The sequence below is a fragment of the Alexandromys fortis genome, unplaced genomic scaffold, assembly GCF_014885135.2.
Source record: "Alexandromys fortis isolate MF-2015 unplaced genomic scaffold, M_Fortis_MF-2015_v1.1 scaffold_201, whole genome shotgun sequence".
Lineage (NCBI taxonomy): Eukaryota > Metazoa > Chordata > Mammalia > Rodentia > Cricetidae > Alexandromys > Alexandromys fortis.
The window spans coordinates 2,529,757-2,550,708 of NW_026068087.1; the positions used below are offsets into that span (position 1 = coordinate 2,529,757).

The 20,952-nt window shown below is 41.7% G+C and overlaps 1 protein-coding gene across 2 annotated transcripts in view; it reads right to left on the reverse strand.

Moving 5' to 3' along the window:
- Lamb1 (laminin subunit beta 1) overlaps window positions 1-20,952 on the reverse strand; it is a 63,305-nt gene that overhangs the window by 962 nt on the left and 41,391 nt on the right. For both annotated transcript variants that reach the window (XM_050122269.1, XM_050122270.1), the window contains 11 exons: window positions 20,524-20,748; window positions 19,320-19,534; window positions 18,622-18,718; window positions 12,072-12,441; window positions 9,271-9,455; window positions 8,209-8,450; window positions 5,533-5,736; window positions 4,825-4,969; window positions 2,803-3,010; window positions 2,476-2,617; window positions 1,059-1,235 (listed from right to left, as the gene is read on the reverse strand). In XM_050122269.1, coding sequence (XP_049978226.1) covers window positions 1,059-1,235; window positions 2,476-2,617; window positions 2,803-3,010; window positions 4,825-4,969; window positions 5,533-5,736; window positions 8,209-8,450; window positions 9,271-9,455; window positions 12,072-12,441; window positions 18,622-18,718; window positions 19,320-19,534; window positions 20,524-20,748 — 2,210 coding nt within the window. The remainder of the gene's footprint in view (window positions 1-1,058; window positions 1,236-2,475; window positions 2,618-2,802; window positions 3,011-4,824; window positions 4,970-5,532; window positions 5,737-8,208; window positions 8,451-9,270; window positions 9,456-12,071; window positions 12,442-18,621; window positions 18,719-19,319; window positions 19,535-20,523; window positions 20,749-20,952) is intronic.

Consider the following 20,952-nt stretch of genomic DNA (forward strand, 5'->3'; position numbering starts at 1 on the left):
GGCCAGCCTGGTCAACATAGTGAGACCGTCACAAGAAACAAAAAAAGGAGAGAATACGGGTTTTTGGAATGATGGGCACAAACAGTAAATTCATTCCTATAGCTTTAAAAAATATCCAACAGGGACTGCTCAGAGGTTAAGAGCACTGTTGCCCTTCCTGAGTTCAGTTCCCAGCAACTACTTGGTGTTACTAACAACCTCTATAATGAGATCTGGTGCCCTCTTCTGGCCTGTAGGTAAACACGCAGGCAGAACACTGTATCCATAATATATATATTTTTAAAAAAATCAGTATTTTTCTTTCAATGGTTCAAGAAATTATTCGGGAGATTTGTGTATTCAGAACTACAGGTCAATAGAACAACAGGAAAGAGTTGTCTGACACTGGCAAGTAATTTTTCTTAGGGTTTGCCTCTCTTCCCAACTCAGGTGCAGTTAAATTACTTTTCTGTAATACCGAAAAGCTCAATAACAAGGTTTTTTTTTCCCCTCCAACAGGAAGAAATCAGAATTAGGTTATGTAGCAGTTTTAACAACCCTAACTCTACTCCCAAGTTTAAAAAGCTGTCTTTGGAGGTAAATTTAGAAATGAAATATATGTGTAAACCAGAAATCTGCTAAATACAGTGTCTTCCAATGAGAAGCAAAAGGTAGCGAATTCAAAACAAGCCTGGCAAGAAGTGAGGTTTGATTTCCTACTGCTCCTTTCTGGAGGGGACTCTTAAGCTTTCCCTGTTCTCTCTTTAAATTATTCTCAAGTGGCCAGCTATTCGCTATGTCGTAAAGACCTTTATGAGCTACAGAACAGAAATACCAGTCTAGTGTGTATGCTTTTAGAGTACCACTCCAGGTCCCATTAATTCCATTTTTCCTAAGTTTAGAGATCTGAGGGTCTAAGTTTACAGATGGATCCCATAATTCATTATTTCTCATGTATCTCTAAAGACTGCTACTTTAAGTCATTGGGTTATCTGTATCCTATTAACATCAAGGAAGGCAAAGTGAAAAACGAGTTCTTATTTATCAACTTAGCTATGACGTTACAAATATTTACTTACCTTTTTAACATCGTCTGCACTCTGCTTTACACTATATACTACTTTTTCAATATATTCCGCTTCCCCAGAATTCTGGGCAGCTTTGCGCTTAAGCTCTTCCACATTCCTCTCAAGCTTGCTGATGCGTTGGGAGGCGTTGGTCAGGCTTTCCTCAGAGGCTGCAGTTTCAGATTCAATCTACAGGTGTAATGTTAATCATTACAAGTTAAGGGGAGTTGAGGCTGCTCTGCTGGTTTGCACTAGACCAGAAGCATTGACAGTTTTAAGATAGCTTAGATCAGTGGTTGCGACCAGATATCCTGCATATCATTTATTTACATTACAATACATAACAGCAAAATTACAGCTATGAAGTAGCAATGAAATAATTTTATGGCGTGGGGTCACCACAACAAAGGGTTGCTGCTCTAGGAAGGTTGAGAACACTGGCTTAGATAAAGTGTCCAGCTTCAGTCATTTCTGTGTCATATTTCGCTTTTGTTTGCTGATCTAAGCTACAATTTTTTGTTTGTTTTCTGAGAGAGTTTCTCTGTGTAACATCTCTGGCTGTCTTGGAACTCACTCTCTAAACCAGGCTGGCCTCGAACTCAGAAAGAGCCACCTGTCTCTGCCTCCCGAGTGCTGGGGTTAAATGCATGTGCCACCACTGCCCAGCTTTAAGCTACGACTGATAAAGAATTTTTTCTTGACGTTAAGAACCACCTTCAGGCAATCTGATGTGTTTAGCTAAAGAACATTCACAACTGAGCAACTTTGAGAAGGGATTTCCAATGAAAATTCCAGATTACTGTGAAAGGAAAATGATAGCTTCCAGTCATTTTTTTAGAAATTCCTGTCAGCTCGGTAGTGAAGTGGGAGTTAGCTAGTAACTGAAGACACAGAGACTAGGAATACTAGAAACACTGAGTTACCCCAGAAGAAAAGATACCTGGACCACTGGTAAGGGTCTATAATTGATCTCATTGGAAGGACGAACACTGTCTTTTAAAACCTAGAAGCAGCTTAGTATGTTTCACAAAACTTAGTATTATCCACAAAACTAACTGAAAGCAAAATGTTTAACAAAGCTAATGTTGGCAGAGAAACAGGCCACAATTTGCAAATCAAACACAAGATTCTCAACCTCTAAAATGTACCATTAACTTGAAAAATTGTAAATAATTAAAATTCATTAATAGTTAAAATTTTGAAGCAATAGGGCTTAGTTTCGGACAAACTTTCACTTTGGATGAGGGAAAAATAAAAGGGTTTAATGTGTCTCAGAGCCCTTTTATTTTTTTTCTCAAACAAGTATTTTCCACTAAGAAATAATTTACATTTGTTTTTACAAAATAATCTTTAGTGTTACAAGAATTCTTGTCCTTAAATAACATCATGTGAGTGTTTTCCCCATACAACTCAGCTCTAAATACCTTACCGATGTCAGCAGGTTTTGGGTTCCCTGGATATCCTCATCAGCTTGTTTGATGGCCGCCTCTGCTGCAATCTGGGCTTTTTCAGCCTCTTCTAACGCTTCCTTCACCATGTCTGCAGTGACTTTGACATCTGTTGCACTTTTGCTGAGCAGAAGAACAACACTGCTTTTTAACGCGAAAACATTTTTCTCTTGGGAAAATAGCATTTTCTTTGAAAGCATATCCTCCTGGAAGGCCCTTCATTAGTTAAAGTTCTCTTTTATAGCAGGCTAGCTACAGCAGGTGACACCCTACCCACCCACCCAGATTGCCAATGTATCTTCAGATACCTTGCTCTTTTTGCTTCTTCCAGCAATATCTCAGCTCTGGCAATGTCAGCAGCACTCTGCTGCAAAATAACTTCTACTTGAGAAAGGGTTTCAACTCGTTCCCGAATGTCTTCTGTCAGGTTCTGTAACTGCTGTGGAGTGCTAGGCATTTCCATTTTCAGTACTTCATTAGCAACTGCTTCAATACTGTCCAGATCAGCACTATCCTCTGAAAAGTCAAGACAAAAATCAGGGCTGGTTCACTCAGCTGCAGCACGTCAGTACTTGCAAGGTTACAAGGATATAATCTTCCCATTTCACAGACAAGCCCCTCCATGCTTTAGGCTGGAGAGGTCATGGAAGAGGAGGGACCACACAGGTTTTGAAAGACATTTTGGCCGGGGGAGAATGGGCAGAGAGCATTGGGGGGTAACTGTGGCTTCAGGTTATGGAAAATTGAGGCCGGCATTTAAAGCTGGGGCTGCAAGGCGACAAAGCTTCACACTTAACATGAGGTTGGTACAATCTGTGTCCCAACCTTTAAGAGGCAGGACTGAGTTCAAGACTAGCCTGATCTACATAGTGAGTGGGGATAGCTAGGACTGCGTTGATAGTTTAATCTCAAAAACAAATAAAAAAAAAACCCATGATATTCCTTACCAGATATCTAAATTTAGGAAATTCTGGAATGGAGTGAGTGCAACAAGAATCAAGGCAGTCTATTTTCAGCAAAACTCTGGAGCTTGATTTTCCTATGTGTTGTTAAGCTTTAATTATATAGGTCAGATCTGTTTTTATTTTTTTGATTGTCTAAGAACATAAATATGGACCCCAAAGGACTTAAACAGGGAGGAAAAAAAATACATGGTTGAGTCACAGGTTCCACATCATGTTTCCAATTGTCATTGGGAAGCAGTTTTTAGTAGTCATTTCTCTTAACAGGACAGTGTTCCTCAGGTCAAATGAACACCAAGTTCTCATTAGTCCGCTTTTAGAGTCACACTTCACTTCCAGTGGCGTCTGTGTATGGGCCATGGCTAATTTCTGGAGAGATGCAAGGAAATGCCTAAAGGGTTCTTTCCTCCTAAAAGGGCTAGCAAAGGAGTAGGGAGAGGTCCTCTTCTTCCATCAGCCAGTGTCTTCATGGCAGACTACAATTTGTAATGATGGGGCCATCTCAAGAATGTAGTTGGTAGGCAAGAAAGAAAAGGCAAAGTGAACGAGTCCAGACCCATGAAGTTACACTATTTTTGGACTATTATGTGAGATCATAAATACTCTTCTTGACTAATTCTGATTCAATTATAAGTTTTCTTGCAACCATGTTGATAGCATGTGAACTATAATCAAACTTAAAATTTGGACCAGATTCTAGAGATTTCTTTCTCCACAGAAAACATTGACTGTGAAGTTCTGAATATAGATGACAAAGGTTTGGGGGCATTGCAAAAATAACTCCTTCAAGGTCCTAATGATAGAAGTTGTAATTCAGTTTTCAGGGTAAATGTTTTGGCTTCTTGGTAGGCTACTTGGTGTGGCAGTGCCTGCAGAACACGTGGGAAGGTTATTTACAACATATACTCTAAGAAAAGGAGGTCTACAGAGTTCAGAGTGCTTACTGCTCATCAAAGTACCAGAGTTGGAGATAACATTCCCTTGGGCGGCTTACAAATGCCTGCAATGCCAGTTCTGGGGGATCTGATATCCCCTTCTGGCCTCCATGGGCATCTTTGTACACATATGTACATATATACAATTGTTTCTTAAAATGCTCCCCCTGCCCCCACCTTTTTAAGGCAGGCTGCATCTCCTGTAGTTTTTCTGTGAAGTCAATGGTGATTCTGATGCCTGTTTCTTGCTTCTACCTTTCAGGTACTGGGATTTCAGACATGCACCTACATGCTCAGCTTGAAATGAAGATAATTCTTAACAGGGATATTTTCTGTTACTTTAACTGAAACGCAGATAGTAATTGTTGCCTCTCAAACAGAACTTTGTAGGAACAAATATCTCAAAGTCTCATAAAACAGAAACACTACTTACCAGTCAGGAAGTCTCTGATCTGCTTGATGAGGTTCCTCAGGTCCTCATTGCTCTTGTCCACTTTTTCTTTGGTAGCATTTGTTTTCAACAGGACATCCTGAGCATTCTGCTTAGCTTCATCTGCTCTTACTTTTGCTTCAGAGACCTAAACATGAAGAATAAGCCGTGTATGAAAGTATCTTGCTCTATCTAAAGCAGCCCAGAATGTCACACAGTATAAAAAGTATTATTGACAAACACAGAAACAAATTCCTATTTTAAATATTTTAAACAAAATATTGTGCTTTTATGTAGACTAAAAGCACTCAATATGCACAGGAATTGAAATTTCTGTTCAGTATTTTTAGGGCTAGCATTAAAAATGTTTCAAAACTGCTTTTGGCTTCTCTAAAACACTTGGTGATCTAAGAAGGGTATGAGACACTTTAGAACATTGCCCAATTGTGAGGTACAACAATAATACAGTCTCTCAAATTATTAATCTAAAATGTATGCTGCTTTCTCCTAACATACATGTTATTCCCATGAAGAGAAAGTAAATTCTTAGTCGGAATAAGAACCTCACTGCCACCTTTTTGACCACACAGAAACATCAGCTTTCACAATGGTCAGTGAATTTGGTCAGCTTGTGGAACTGTTTTCTTTTCAAATTCTCTCTACAACTGCAAGCCAATAAACAACAAAACCTAAGTCCATTAAATGACTTACCATTTTGGAGAGCTGTTCCACTTCAGCCAGGGCACTCAGAACATCACGGTCAAAATCCATGGCTTTCTGCCAGGCGCTATGGGCCACAGTGACCAGACCACCACATCCAGGCCCCCCACACTTCTTCTCTCCTTCATCAGTTCTGCAGTTGGGTCCTCCACATTCACTTTCAGAACAATCAGCCCCTGGAGGCGTTCCACAGGTCTGCAATAAGCCAAGGGTCAGGCACAGGAGTTCAGGGTAAGTCAGCAACAGAACAGCTGGGTGACCCAGAGAACACAGGTGGTCCTCGACAAGGATACTTAAAAAGTGTTTGCAGTGTAGGTGCCAGCCAGTTTGCTTCCATTGACTTACCTCCATGCCTTCTACCAAAATGCAGAGGGATAGCATATGAGTTCTGCTTTATCAAGTTCTATCAGTATGAGAGTCAGAACTGAGCTGGACTAGGATGGGAAGGTACTCTGAAACTGGTTAGGCCCAGCACCAAGTACTCTGGTGAATATGGTCTGCTATCTGGTACATAACTTTGACATGTAACTCACATCATCAAGAACAGATGAGACGTAGTGAGAAAAGTTGCCAAGGGACAGACAGTACTGAGGATTTAATGCAGACGGGGAAGCAGGAGTGAACTGACCAAAGTGCTAGAACATTCCAGATGGAAAGGGAGACAGTTTGTATGAACAAAGGTGGATGTCGCTATTCCACATGCCTTTAACCACCCCGCCCGTCTAGCACTGAGTCCCTTTTCCTCTGCCAGAAAATTAAAGGCCATCAACGTGGCTATGGCGCAGAGATGCAAACAGAAATTCCAAGCATGCTGTATGATAGGAAAGGGCTGTGCAGGAAGAAAGTTATATTTAGCACTTTTATGGAAATTGTACTGAAGAGAGGCAGGGATTACTGCAATGGGAAGCAATTACCAGAATTACCAAACAGGAAAGTATTGTTTTAAAGACACAGTGTTTTTAGTAGAGATGCTGTGAACTCTTTGGTCCAAATAATTGTAAAAGAACTATAATTCCACATATGTTAACAACTAAAATATGGATCTTTCACATATCGGGTTTATAGCCCATAAAACACTTTAGAGTAATTATAGTCTATTTGCTATGGAAGAAAAAAAGTCCTACTCAAGACTTGAACTTAGAGCCTTATGGATGCTTTCTAAAAACAGGCTGGCAACACAGTAGATCTGCTCTGTTTCAGCAAACATGAGCAGGAATAAAAACCAGCATGGCTGAGCTTTTCTTTATGAAGGATGAGAAGTGCCTGAGGAACACGAAGATGGAAAGACCCTTCACAAGAAAATAGCAGTACAGAGCCCGCAGAAATCTTCCATAGGATACTGACGACAAGAAGAGTAAGAAAACAAACTGTGTCTTATCAGAAAAGTCTGCACAGACAGGATGCTCACCCAGAAGGCCAGAGCCATTCCTTCACACCTACATACTGCCCACTCTTAAGTTGCCCTCCATTAAAAAGCTGAATCCCATTAGCAAGCTTAGCAGCACCTCACTGCAATTTGTAGAGATTTTTAAATGACTAATTTTTCTCATTGGGATTTGTAAAGAAGGAATCCTGAAAGACAAAGAAAACTAGCATTTTATGTGGAAATGTGGGAAGCTGTGCAGTCTTATGTGTAAGTTATGCTGAAGCTAGGTCTTCTTTTTCTTTTCAACAAAATTGCGATAAGAAATTTGTGTGGTAAAGCATCATGCAATAATGAATTCTAAACCTTGCAGGTATCCATAAAATTGCTATTTCAGACTGCATGTGGGTAGTGAGCAAGAGGGACTATGGTAACTACAGAATGGTTAGTAGAGTTTTTCACCATCTCCAGTAAGTTAGAAGCAGCTCAGCTTGCTAGGTTGTTGTTTTGTAATGGAAGGAACTTGGAAGTGGATGGTTGGTAGGCATGGGTACCCCAAACCCCATAAATGGGTGTCTTCTTTGTGGGCTTTCTACCTGATTCTTAAATTCCTCTGTCTAGGCTGAGAAAAACTAGAAAATAATATTGGTGTGTATGTAAAACTAGCTCTTAGTTCTCTCTGGTTCCCTCCCATGAAAAACAATAAGGAAACTGGAGGAAAAAAAACCGGATTGGCTTTCTGCCTGATTTTCCTTAAGCTCACTACTCAATTTCATATGGCTTCAGAGTTACTTTTTTAAAGCATCTAAGAAATTAATCTGCTTTCTAGGACCGTTCAGACTTTAATCCTTTAAAGGTAATATTACTGGAACAAAGGATGTTAGCAAACACTGATGGAAAAACTTGGCAAAGTCTGTCTCTGAACAAGTCTCGATTCTTCCACTTGGATATTGTAGTTCAAAGGAAAACCTGCAAGGTTCTTTTGTTTTGTTTTGTTTTGTTTTGTTTTGTTTTGTTTTAGGGCACATTATAAAAAGGGTCCAATCTCAGTAAGAAGCCCCTCAGCTGATACAGACGATGGGGGCTGTCCTGACTCTTGGTGGTCACACAGAGAAACAGCTAGAGGCAGGAGTAGCTAGGAAGCACTCACTCTGGCTAACCCACATTGTACCCCAGCACCTTGAGCACTGGAGTCACCTCAGCAGGTTTGCAAATGCAATACTAAAGACAAGGTGGAAGGTTTTTGTTTGTTTTCTCAGTCTCCTAGGAGACCACAGAAAATGAGACCAAATCCCAAGCCTCACCATCTCAGCAGCAGCTGACAGATCTAGACTCTGCAGTTTGCCGGCAAGTTCGTCCAGAAGGCGTGCCTGTTCCTCTTGTTTTTCCTTGAACTGGGACTCTTGCTCCAACATCAAATCTTCCACTCTGTCTCGGGTGAGTGCTGACTGCTCCACTGTGCTGTTGGGATCTGTGGTGGAGGCATTCACTCTCTTTTCTGCCTCGAGAGAGATCTGGAAATACTTGGTGATACTATCCAAGGCACCTAGGGCAAGAAGGGAGATTGCCAACAGTTATTCTCCTCGTTCCTGGTTCTTAACCAACCAGGGCCCATATTTGGTTTCTTGTGGCCCTGAATTATATTATAAAGCTTTAAGATTCAAGAAAAAAAATTTTTAGAAGTAGAAATTCCCTTTAATGAACAGTAAATTTCTTCTGTCCCATTAGTACCTGGTCAAAATATGGAGGATGCCAAACACTGGGGTGAAAATGAGAAACTAAGCTATCATGCACATGCTGTTTCTACACAAAGTCAAACATCTAAATCCTGGTGTTGGGCAGCCTGGAGATAACCAGATGACTGTTTCTTTTTATCTACTTGGGTCTACTAAAATGATTATTATATGCAAAAAAGAACACAATAAATTTTGGCTTTGGGAACCTACAAAAACAAAATGTATAATGCAGAATTGTGTCATTAATGTATTTTTACCTTTGCTCTTTGGGGAGAGTCTTATACAGCCCATGATATTAGTAAGGAAAATAGTGTCAAAAGTTACTTCTTAAGTAAGCAGTAATCTCAAATGTGAAAGGATTTGCAGAATTAACAACTTAATGTTTTTAATATTCACAAGGCTAAGGAAAGGGTAGGGAGTTAAATTGGGAAATGGATCACATTTTAACTCAACGTAGCCTCTGCTACACCTTGCCCCCAGGTACTATATTGGAAAGCCAAAAACTTTAAGCCCCATTTTGCCAAAGACTAAAATAACAAAAGATTTAAAATTGTTAGAAAAAACATTTTTTAGGAAGTATTAAGAGGGTTATTTATTATCCAAGTTTGAGATTCCTGCACAAGTCCTCACCCTGAATATCGGAGTTTTTGATGAATTCCAGCTGCTCAGCCAGTTCTTTCACAGTCTTGTCAAGGCTCTTTGCCTCTGCCTGCAGTGCATCTAGCTGTCCAGCTGTGCCATTGCTCTGTGAAGCTGTATCAGATAATTTCACTTCTACTTGACTCATCTTTTCTGTAACATCTTTGGTTAATTTCCTGTAAAAAGAAAAGTAAAAATTGGCCCAAACTGTCAAATCTCACCACATTGGCCACTAGTATAGTTCCTCTCCCTCCATTTTCACCAAATTCCTCTATGTTCTGCATTTACTCCTACAAAAGACAATTAGAGCTAACAGCTTCACCAAATACTTTGGAGAAAAACACAAGTGAAGCCTCAGCTCCTTGGTGGTAGTGGTGGTGGAGTGTTCCAAGACTCTGATGTAAAATGAGCAAGGGTCAGTGTAGGCTGCCAGCTCTCAATGTTAAGCAGCTGCAAACCCTGTAAGTCCACTCAAGACCCAGTGCCGAAGAATGTCTCCCACTCACCTGCCAAAACCTTTTCTCTGAACTTCACCTCACCTCAGCATTCTCCTTCAAGATGGAATGTGATGAGAGGAAGCCCTGCAACCTATCATGAAGATAGCAGGAGCCACCTGAAGTAGCTTTCCAAAGATTCTATGCTCCAAGCAAAGTTGCATCAGAGAAGTCTCTTCTGTCCACAAAACAATGCCCTTTTATTTAGAAAAAGCTGAAAAGCGGTGATCATCTCTAGAGAATGAAACACGGACTTGAGACCCATCTCCTCTCCTGCTTGTGTATATATGATGTCTGTGTGCACACATACCACAGAGGAATGTTCAAGACATGACCTCTGGGGAGTACTGGCTCACCTCAAAGAATCTAATGTCTTCTCAGAAATATGATAGTCACTGTAAAGTTCTGTAAAATCACCCAGCAGCCATCCTGGCAAGTCTTTTCTTATCTACTCTGGATGCTGAGGGAGGATAACCACCTTAGATCAAGAATCTGGGTTCATTAAGCATCAGACTATACAGGCCCTGTCTTGTCTCTTAAATCAACAACAAAACATGTAAGGTATAAAAATTCTAAAAACAGGCCAATAGAAGGCTCAGCAGTTAAAACTTTACTGGCCTGACAACCTTAGCTCGATCCCCAGGAGCCCCACGGTGGAAGGAGAAAATTGACTACCCACTGGTTGTCTTCTGACCCCCACATGTGCTCCATGGCACAAAGACCACACACCTACACACACACACACACACACACACACACACACACCTACACACACACACACCTACACACACATGTTAAGAGGAAAAAAGCTAAAACCTTGGGCATTTAAAAAAAATGCTACTTAAGAACTGATGAGACAGTCAAGTCAGTAAAGTGCTTGCTGCTAACCCTGACAAATCCAGTTCCACCCCAGAACCCATGTGGTAGGAAGAGAATTGGCTTCTCTACATTTTGTGTTCTACATGTGCTCCAAGGCTTGGGTATACCTTGAATTCCCAAATACATAAATAAGTATTTTTTTAATGCTCCTTAAGATGAAAGGATACCATGAATGACCCAACACAAAGAACAAGCACTGAAAAAGATCATAGGATTTGTAGAATGATTTTCCTGGTGATAATTTCCCCCAGTGTTTCACTTTTATTAACTGACTGATTCCAAAGGCTTCCACTTCTTTTCAGGTCTCAAAATCTTGCTATTAAAATAAACCTGGCTGAACCATCTCACCTGGCTGGTGAGATGACGGTTCCACAGGTAAAAAGGTACTTACTGCTAAGTCTGATGACCTGGGAAAAGCTGCCCGCCGACCTCTGTAAGTATAGCAGGCACATGTCTACACATGTATAAATAGGCAATAATTTCAAATATATTGATATTTTTGCTGGACTGGGGAACAAACCTAGGACTTGATGTACTCTCAGTGCTGAGCTATCTCTCCAGCCCAAAGAGTGTATCTACATATTCTTTGTTGCTGTTCTGTTTGTTCTCACCATATATCCCAGGCTGGCTTCTAATTTGTGATCTTTCTGACTCAGCTTCCCTAGTGCTGAGATCTAAAGGCCTGTGCCACCACACCTGTCTCCATTTTCCTTTTTGTCCTTCAATTCCTAAGTCTTACTGCATGCTCTTTTGGGGTTCCTTTTAACAGTAGTTGAAATATTGAGGGTAGGGAAAAGGCTAGGATACAGCGTAGAAACATGGCGCTCAATTGTATCTCCACTCAATTCATATTGCTTTAACTGATAAAAAGAAACAGTATTGCATCAAAGAAATGAATATCAAGAGAAGGCCCAATGAGGAGGTTGCTTTGGTGCAGGCATTTCATGGTGACATCAATGATGCTTTTCATAGGGCAGCAGCTGAAGAGAAAAATAATTTGGGAATAAGAGTCTTATCTGTGGCCATGGGCGTTCCCTAGTATTAGCGATACTTAAAATGACAATTTAGGGTCATAATTTTTCTGTGAGTGTGTTATCACTGCATAGATCAATCATTGTTGGGCAATGGCAAGAGAGAGACTCAGGAATTAACATGCTACCCACACTCACAAGCCTCATACATATCAAAGCCGTGACTCTATGGACCTTCTGCCTCAAATCCAGCTTTGCTGCAACAGACCGAAGTGGAACACTGAACTCACACTTGTTCTACTCACCTTGAACACTGCTGATAAGCAAGGGGCCCAGAGCCTGAGTAACTGAACTAAGAAAACCTAGCAGAAGTACTACCCTGAGAAACCTTGGTTATTCAAAAATTGAAAAACCTTCATGAGTGATTTTCAGCTTATAAATTACTTACTCTGCTTCCTCAAAGAGATTGCCAATGTTTTTCAGTGGTTCTGCCGCTGGGCTCTGGGCCAGGACGTCTTTTATCTCATTGACTTTCTTCTCTACAGAGTCTACAGTCTCCCGGTATGGACCAATCACACCACTGATTTTCAAAGCTTTGGCTTTCTCCAGGAATTTGTGGGTCCTGTTGGTCAGCTCACCAATGATCACATCCCAGAGAGCAAAGCACTGGTGGCAGGGTGTGCAGTCAGGGAAGACCCCCGAGTACCCTCGGGTGCACTTGTCACAGCGTGGACCCTCAACACCCTCCACACAGACACACTGGCCTGTGGACTGGTCACACTGTGGTGTCTCAATACCCCTGGGATCACAATCACAGGCTGGAAAGGAAACAGAAATGCTAGTTGACATTAAAAGCATCAGTGACAAAAGTAGGCAATTAAAATCCTCAAATTGTTACAGCCCACAGTGGCTTGACCTAGCATACACGACTCAACCCTGTTGACACTTTCTTAATAAGAGTAATGATAATTTAAAAATCAACAGATACAGCACAAGCATTATCGACATGTTTTTTTTAAATATTTTTTAATTATTTATTTATTATATATACAATATTCTGTCTGTGTGTATGCCTGAAGACCAGAAGAGGGCGCCAGACCTTTTTACAGATGGTTGTGAGCCACCATGTGGTTGCTGGGAATTGAACTCAGGACCTTTGGAAGTGCAGGCAATGCTCTTAACCACTGAGCCATCTCTCTAGCTCCCTATCGACATGTTTTATATATATCACACCATTTAACTTCCACACCATCCCTGTGGGCTAGGCAAAATAGTTATCACCATTTCTCTGAAATGGAAACAAGGCAGAAACACTACATGACCTATTTCAAGTCTCACAGCATGGAAAAGACCAAGCCAGGAGTCAACTCTGCATCTCCGAAGCCCATCTCGGTCTCCATCCCACCTCTGCATCTCTTTAAGTCCGAGCTACCACCTCCAACAGCAGTATAGACAATTCAGACTACATCCTGATGTGAGCCCTTTGCTAGAAGCCTTATCCTAAAGAAATAGCACCTAAATAATTAAACTTACCTGCTCACAAAACAAAGCACTGAGTACCAGGCAGTAACTTTAGTTAGGTATAAACTGGCCATTATATGTATGTATATATGTATGTGGTGTGTGTGTGTGTGTGTGTATGTATGAATGAATGCAAAAAGTGTTAATCATGTGTATTTTAAAAACTAGTAAAAAAATATCATCAGCAACAATGACAAAAACCTAACTTCATTATTATCTGTGTATATGTGCTGTTCTGTTACTAAGGCTGTTATTTTTTAAAATCATGATTTCTAAGAGGTAGATCCATAAATAATACTCCACTGAAAACATTAACCAACTTCTCTGACAATGGGAATTCACCTGTGTACCTATTTCTTGGACATGTAAGGTTCCTGCTTCCCTATAGCCTCCTCTTTCTGCTCACTGAACAGAATCCACCTCCATTGACTTAACATTAAAGCATCTCACTACCTGGTGAAACCAAACCTTTCCAGAACTCAAGCTAAAATCATTTCTTGAGGGTCCTTCTCATAGGCATGTTGTGACATGATGTCTGTGTTGTCTTCTAGCTAGGATAGTCATTTCCTCTCTTTCAACACCAGCTGCTGCCAGGAGCACCAGACTTGTGGCAAGAGCAAGGACCCTGGGCTCCACAGGCCTGCCTGTGGTCCTGGTTCTGCCCTCATTAGAGGTATGGCTCTGGGCAAGCCACTTAACCTCTGAGCCTGAGATCCATCAGCTATAACAGAGGCTATATTCATCTGCAGAGGTTATTTGTTGTATCCATATAATTAAGAAGGTGTGTATACTATACCTAAAAAGTGCTCAGTACTAAAATAGTTCTTTGAAAATTTATATACCCCATTTTCCCCAAATAGCCCATTAGGAGCCTTCAGGTTAGGCAAGAGCACCTTTTGAGATAAGACCTCATGGAGCCCAGGCTGGCTTTAAACTCATTATGTAGTGAAGAATGGCTCTGAATTCTTTACCTCCCACAAGAGCTAGGATTACAGGTGTATCCTGTCAGGCCTACCTACTCACTTTTCACTGTGCATCTACTATGACTGTTCCCTTTATATTAAAAATTAAAATCTGATTTTGAACATAGAAATGATGCAACTTGAGAATCAAGTAGTGGGTATCTGCTGCCTCCACTTCCTACCCCTGGCTTTGCCCATAAGCATCACCACAGCCTTTGCTACAAGTTAAAGATTTGCTGACAGTTTGCATGAAAGTTACCATTTCACTAAAAACAAAGGGCTACAGGGACGACCATGAGTTTAATCCCCAGAAGTAACATGATAGGAGAGAACTGACCCCTGCAAGTTGTCTATTGACCTCCTTATGTGTGCCATGGCAGTCTCCAAATATTAAAAAAAACAAAACTGTTCTTGATAGCAAGGACATCTTAATACTTTCATTCTCTTATATGCAGTTTTCATTTTTCTGACATTCCAATCCCTTTTTTTTCTGACCTTGGTAACAAAGCTTCAAGTCTGGAATGAAAGTTGAAGGACAACTGATTCCAGCTCCCATCATTCCTGGGGTCCACAAGCTTTTAAATGAAGACTAAAAGAGTAAACATGTTAGGTTTTGCTGGCCATTCTGCCTGTCTGTACTATTAAGTCTGGCATTGGAGCACAAAAGAGCTACAGACAAGTTATCAAGAAATGAATGCATAAATGAATAAATCTGGGTTAGTTGCTGTGCTGTCCTTAGCATGCTCACCTATCAAGTTAGCCCAACTCAGGGTACATGTGTTCTTCATAACTGAAGTTATGGTTCTCTCTCTTTTTTTTTTTTTTTTTTTATTTTCGAGACAGGGTTTCTCCGTAGCTTTTTGGTTCCTGTCCTGGAGGAACTAGCTCTCATAGACCAGGCTGGCCTCGAACTCACAGAGATCCGCCTGCCTCTGCCTCCCAAGTGCTGGGATTAAAGGCGTGCGCCACCACCGCCCGGCCTTTTTTTTCTTTTTTCTTTTCTTTAAGTTATGGTTCTCTAAAAGCTCAAACACAGTCTTATTTCCTGAGTCACAATGGAAGTAACAAAAAAGAAGATAGGCTGGATTTGGTGGTGTGAACTTATAACTCTAGCACTTGGGAAGTCAAAACAGAGGATTAGGAGTTCAAGGCCAGCCTATCTCAAAGAGCAGAGGGTGCAGGGAGGGGGGGGGGGTAATTGTGGAAGAATGAATATGTAGGCAAGGAATGTATGGTATTTCCTTCTTTTTTTTTTATGGTCTTGAGGAATGGAAATTAGGTCTTCCCACGCAGGGGGTGAACACTGTAACACAGAGTTTCCCAGCCCACCACCCAGAGCCCACACCTATGCCCTGACATTGCAGTTTTACTGGTTAGAAAGGCACTGGCCTTTTAGGAACCTGTGGCCTTACAAGGGCACTGCACTCCTCCCTTTGCCATCTATGAATGGACAGAAAGATTCCTCCTGTGACCTCGACCCTTGTGGGATACAGAACAAAGCTTCAGGCTGTACATTGAACCAGCACGTTCAGCCCTGGGTAGATGTCTTTCCATTCCAGCACAGTGGTGGGCTTGTTCAGACTTGGCACAATAGACCAAGAGCCTCAAACTGCCTGAACAATTGGAACATTCAACCATTTGTATGCCAGAGGCTCCAATCATTTGCTTTTCACATAACTACATTTTTTTCCCCATAAAGAGATGACTTAACTATGACCTAAGTCCTTCTACAAGCAGTTTCTGGATGGCAGCAAAAAGTCCAAATTTGTACCCTCCAACAAACTGTTTCAACTGAGAACAGATTGGAAATTCACTATGTAATACCAGAAGAGTGTCATCTTTAGTATCTGATGCTCTATGGGGTCCTCTCATTGTCAGTGCATTCCAGTATCAAGATCCCTGAGCTGCGTCTCACTCCACACTGCTGCCCCTGCCCTCAGCCAACACGAAGCCTTGTTGCCACCCAGGCCACCCACAGCTCCAGGGCTGGCAAGGAACCCTATTCTCCAACCCTGGTAGTTCCAGGCTTCTCTCTTGGGGCTTTGTAAATTCTGAGTTTTTGTCAGAGTCTCAGATTCTTGTTTAGGGGCCTGCCTGAATGGGGGCTAGAGTCCTATACATTTCTTTTCTTTTCTTTCTTTTTTTTTTTTGTTTGTTTTTCGAGACAGGGTTTCTCTGTGGCTTTGGAGCCTGTCCTGGAACTAGCTCTGTAGACCAGGCTGGTCTCAAACTCACAGAGATCTGCCTGCCTCTGCCAGCCCTATACATTTCTTTTGGCTCCTGAATACCAAGAGCCTGCTTAGTTCTCCCTTTCTACAACCCCCACTTCCCCATCTCAGAGACTGTGGAAAGACAATGTAGAGTGTTATGTTAAAAAACACAGTGGGGGCTGGAGCGATGGCTCAGAGGTTAAGAGCACTGACTGCTCTTCCAGAGGTTCTGAGTTCAATTCCCAGCACCCACATGGTGGCTCACAACCATCTTTAATGAGATCTGGTGCCCTCTTCTGGCCAGCAAGCATACAGTCAGACAGAATACTGTATACATAATAAATAAATAAATCTTTGAAAAAAAAAAAAACACAGTGATGAACAAATTGCCAGTGTGAACAACTAGGTCAAGCACCCCAGACTTTGACATTTTAGGAGATGGAACTTCCTAGTTCCATCTGAAATAGAGGAGGTTGGAATGATGGCATGATTTGGAAGGAAGCAAGGGAAAACAGAATTTGTATATCCAGGTCCTATCAGTCTCTCTTAGGGTATTTTTTCCTTGAGCCCACATCCAGAAACTGTATTTCCAAGGGGCTTGAAAACAACTTTTTAGTGGTTGGGCTAAAGGGATGAAGACTTGGGATCTAAGAGTGACAAATGTGGAAAGATGATTTACTTTTAAAAGTAAACTCTATGTGTATTATATGAAAACTATGTATGTTTTCATATAATAAGAAATAAAGAACTAGAAAGATCAATACCATACACAGAGAGGTACATGTGGCACTGCTTGAACTGAAATCAGGCAGCTGCCCCATCAATGTGCTCTGTGCATGGGGTCACTCCATTTGCCTGCCTTCCTGCTGCCCTTGAGCCACTGGGACCAAGCCAGCATAATAATCTTTGTAGTGTCTTTACAGCAAGTCTGTTATCTTAAGGAGAAAAAAGAAATACAAAGGGAAGAGCAGACAGAGAGGGTATGCCCAGTGATGCGTTACAGTGATGCTTTCAGGACTTTCTAATGGAAGCAAGAAAGTCAAACCTTACTAGGAAACAACATGGGGTGTTAGAGAAATATGAATGGGAATGTACTTATTTATGGACAAAAGAACATCATCCCTGTGCGAAACAAACCATTACCTAAGATGTCTGTATAAACCCGCCAGCAAACCTGCCTCACTAAAAAATCAAATGCAATTTGTTCAGGTCTGGACCACTATTTCACCCTCCTATTCTAAGGCATGAAGTCTAGGTCTCTAGCATCTATAGGAGATACTGAAGAACTAGCTACTCCTTGAAGAGCTATTTCTTGTTATCATTGTACTCCAAAGAGGAAAAGGCCATTTTTACATTCTGAGTTATACAAGGACCTACAAGAAAAATACATCAAGAAGCATGTAAGATAGTTAACTATAGGGAAGATTTACCCAAAAATATGCTTAAAACATATGGAAGGAAAAGTTGAGAACAGATGGATGACAGCTTAAACAGCTTATAAATAAATAAATAATAAATGTTTTTTAAGGTCTGAAAAATAACTTGCCTGGTTAAAACAATGGTAAGATATAAAAATTAAACAATCCTTCTGACTCGTGGGGTTTTAATAAGTGGGATTTTTGTTTGCTTTTGCTCTTTGAGATAGGTTCTTATTATGCTGACCAGCCTGGCCCAGAACTTTTGCTATTCCTGCTTCAGACTCAAGTGTTAGCATTTACAGGCTGAGCTACCACACTCAGCAGTAAGTTCTATTAAGAACTCTCTGCCTGAATGAGAATCTGGGTTTGAATCACATTGAAAAGACTTGGAACTCCAACCATATTCACTTAACTCAGGGTTCCCTATCACCCCCTTCTAATCTCACTGGTGGGCGCTATATTAGCAGCCTGTTTCAGAGTCTAATTGAGTCTTGGAATTGAGTAACCACATCTATGCAAGCACGATCAAGGGAGCTGTCCACAGAATACTGCTCAGAGGAGGAAACAGATCAGTTTGTTGGCAAGCATGGCTCATGCAGCCTCACTTCGCTGAGACTGTGTATACTGTAGGGTGTGCACGTGTCCTTGCCTGTTTGTGTATCAAGACAGATAACACTCCCCTTGGTGTGAGGCTGAAGAAATGAGCACACCCTCTGCTTACTAGACACATTTATCCATAAAGGCTAGATTAGTTCTTTCAAAAAAAAAGGGCACAAACTTATTATGTCATTTTGACTACACTTTAGAGTTTACCAAAGGCCCTTGCAGACCTAAGATCCCCACCCTCACCCAACCAACCAAAGAATCAGCTTGGGGCTTGGACTCACCTCGGCATTCCACATCAGGGTCTCCCCAGAAGAGCTCCTGGCACTCGCTGCAGGTACGGCCTCCAAAGCCCGGCATGCACTGGCACTGCCCGGTGAACTGCAGTCCAAACAGAAGACCTGTCAGGTGGTTTCAGTGAAGAAGCTAGGTGTGACTCGTCCCAACCCAGCTAAGTGACAGAAGTGGAACCTGGACTCCTGTAGTGCAGACTGGGAAGAAGGTGTGACACCAGTACTTCCTAGCTGCTCTCTTGTGAGGGGCTTGGAAAGGTTTCTAGCATGGGAGGGTTTCAGCATCCTCACTCTTTCCATAGATTGACACCAACCCTAGACCCCCTCTTGCTCATCTAACTCTGGGGTGTGTCAGTTCTAGCCTATGCCAGCAAGTGCTATGCTGCGGATGGCTCTGTATTTCCTTGCAAGCCGAATCAACTATGGAAACTAATTTGAGGGCCAGACAAGGGAAGGAATGATATGTGAGTCTGCCTCCATGACTGCACACTATACTGAAAGGCTATGGATGGGTTAAATGAGGATCTTGTGTACAATAACATTGTCTCAGTCAAGGAGGACAAGCAGAGACCGACAGCCAGTATATATCCGCATACCAAGCTGGGTGCTATATGTTGGCCTTCCTCCATATGGGGCAAAGTCACCTGATGGGCATCTCAGAGGCCTCACCCCTAGTCACAGTCCCTCACCTCATTGCAGGATGGCCCAAAGGAATGTGCAGCATTGCAATCGCACGGCTCACAGCCGGTCCCACTGGCCAGCTGCCAGGTATTGGGCGCACACTGATCACAGTTCTGACCGATCACATTGGGAAGGCATGAGCATTGACCAGTGGCTTTGTCACAGTGGCAGTCAGAGCCATTACAGTGCTCCTTCACGGTGCCCAAGGAATTGCAGACACACTCTGAAAAAGAACAGCATGATCAAATGTACATCTGATCACATACACAGTATACAGAGGTTAGTTCCATCTAAACAGCTGAGCCTTGCTCTCTCAAAATCTCAATGTTGACATTCAAGAAAAAACTAAAAGTAATCTTTACAAAAACCACACACACAAACCTGAACTTAGCATCCTATAGAAGTTCTCATGATAACTATGCATTTGAAACTTCCCAGGCAGGTGACAGACAAGTCCACACAAATGTAATGACAGATTTTTACTTGCCTAGAAATATTTTCATGATACATAGATTCAAAAGATTCAAAACTTGAAAGATTTCAAACTTTAAAAATTTAATTGGAAATTATAAAAATACACCAGTGGGAACTGAGACACTAAGTGATTTCAAACTCTGGGCAGGAAGCAGCCACAGCATATGTCAGAAGCAGCAGGTACAAGCCCTGTAAGCTAAAAAGATTTTAAGGAATCCAGCCCTGCGGGTCCCCAACATTCCACTTATTTATAAACAAAAACAATGCCTGTGTGCTTTGCAGCCAGAAAGCCTGGCTGATCTCCTGACAAGACAGATAATCAGGTCTGAATGATTTTTCTGCTGTTACTTCTTTCTCTGCCTTAGGCGAGAGGCCTACTCAGAAAGGTGTAGCCCACCCACAGTGGTAATTTAGGTCTCTAAGACCCACCCAATCAGCAAGTTCATGGAAAGACCACACCACCACGCACTCTACTGCATGGTATTCATCTTGATGACAGCCACAACTTCCCCTGGCACACAGCCACATCTTGAGATTTGTCTTGCCAAAGAATAAAGATTTACAGATTGAAAAAAAAATCCAGTCTCATCTTACATTTGTTGATTATGAAATTTTGCCTCACTGAACAAGCGTTTCTCCCTGTGAAATAAGCACCCCAACACCAAAATCCTGATTTTAAAAAAGGGGGTTGTTGTGGTAGTGGAGATCCCTGTAGTGGGCACGCTGTATGAATCTTACTTCTACAGTCCTGCCGAAGAGCGTCACCGTAGTATCCATGCTGGCAGAGCTGGCAATGGTCCCCTTCTGTGTGGTACAAGCACTTGAGGCACCTTCCTGTCTCCTTGTCACAAGCTTCTGGATCGGTAGTATCAATGTTGTGGTGACACTGACAAGGCTGACATGACCCCCCAAAATCTGAGGGATTGCCGAAAAACCCAGAGGCACACTCATCACATCTGGGGCCTATTGGAAAATAAAACCAGGCACAATATTCAGTTTACCCTATCTAAAATCACGCTCATAAGTCCACTGGCATTCCCAGCCTAGGGACCAAACAAGCAATCACTCATTAGTATCACTATATAATTTACCAAGTCTATGATCTCAAAGAGAAGGAACAGACTTCTAGCTGTGAAGGAAAAGTATGCTGTGCTCCCCAGCACTGCT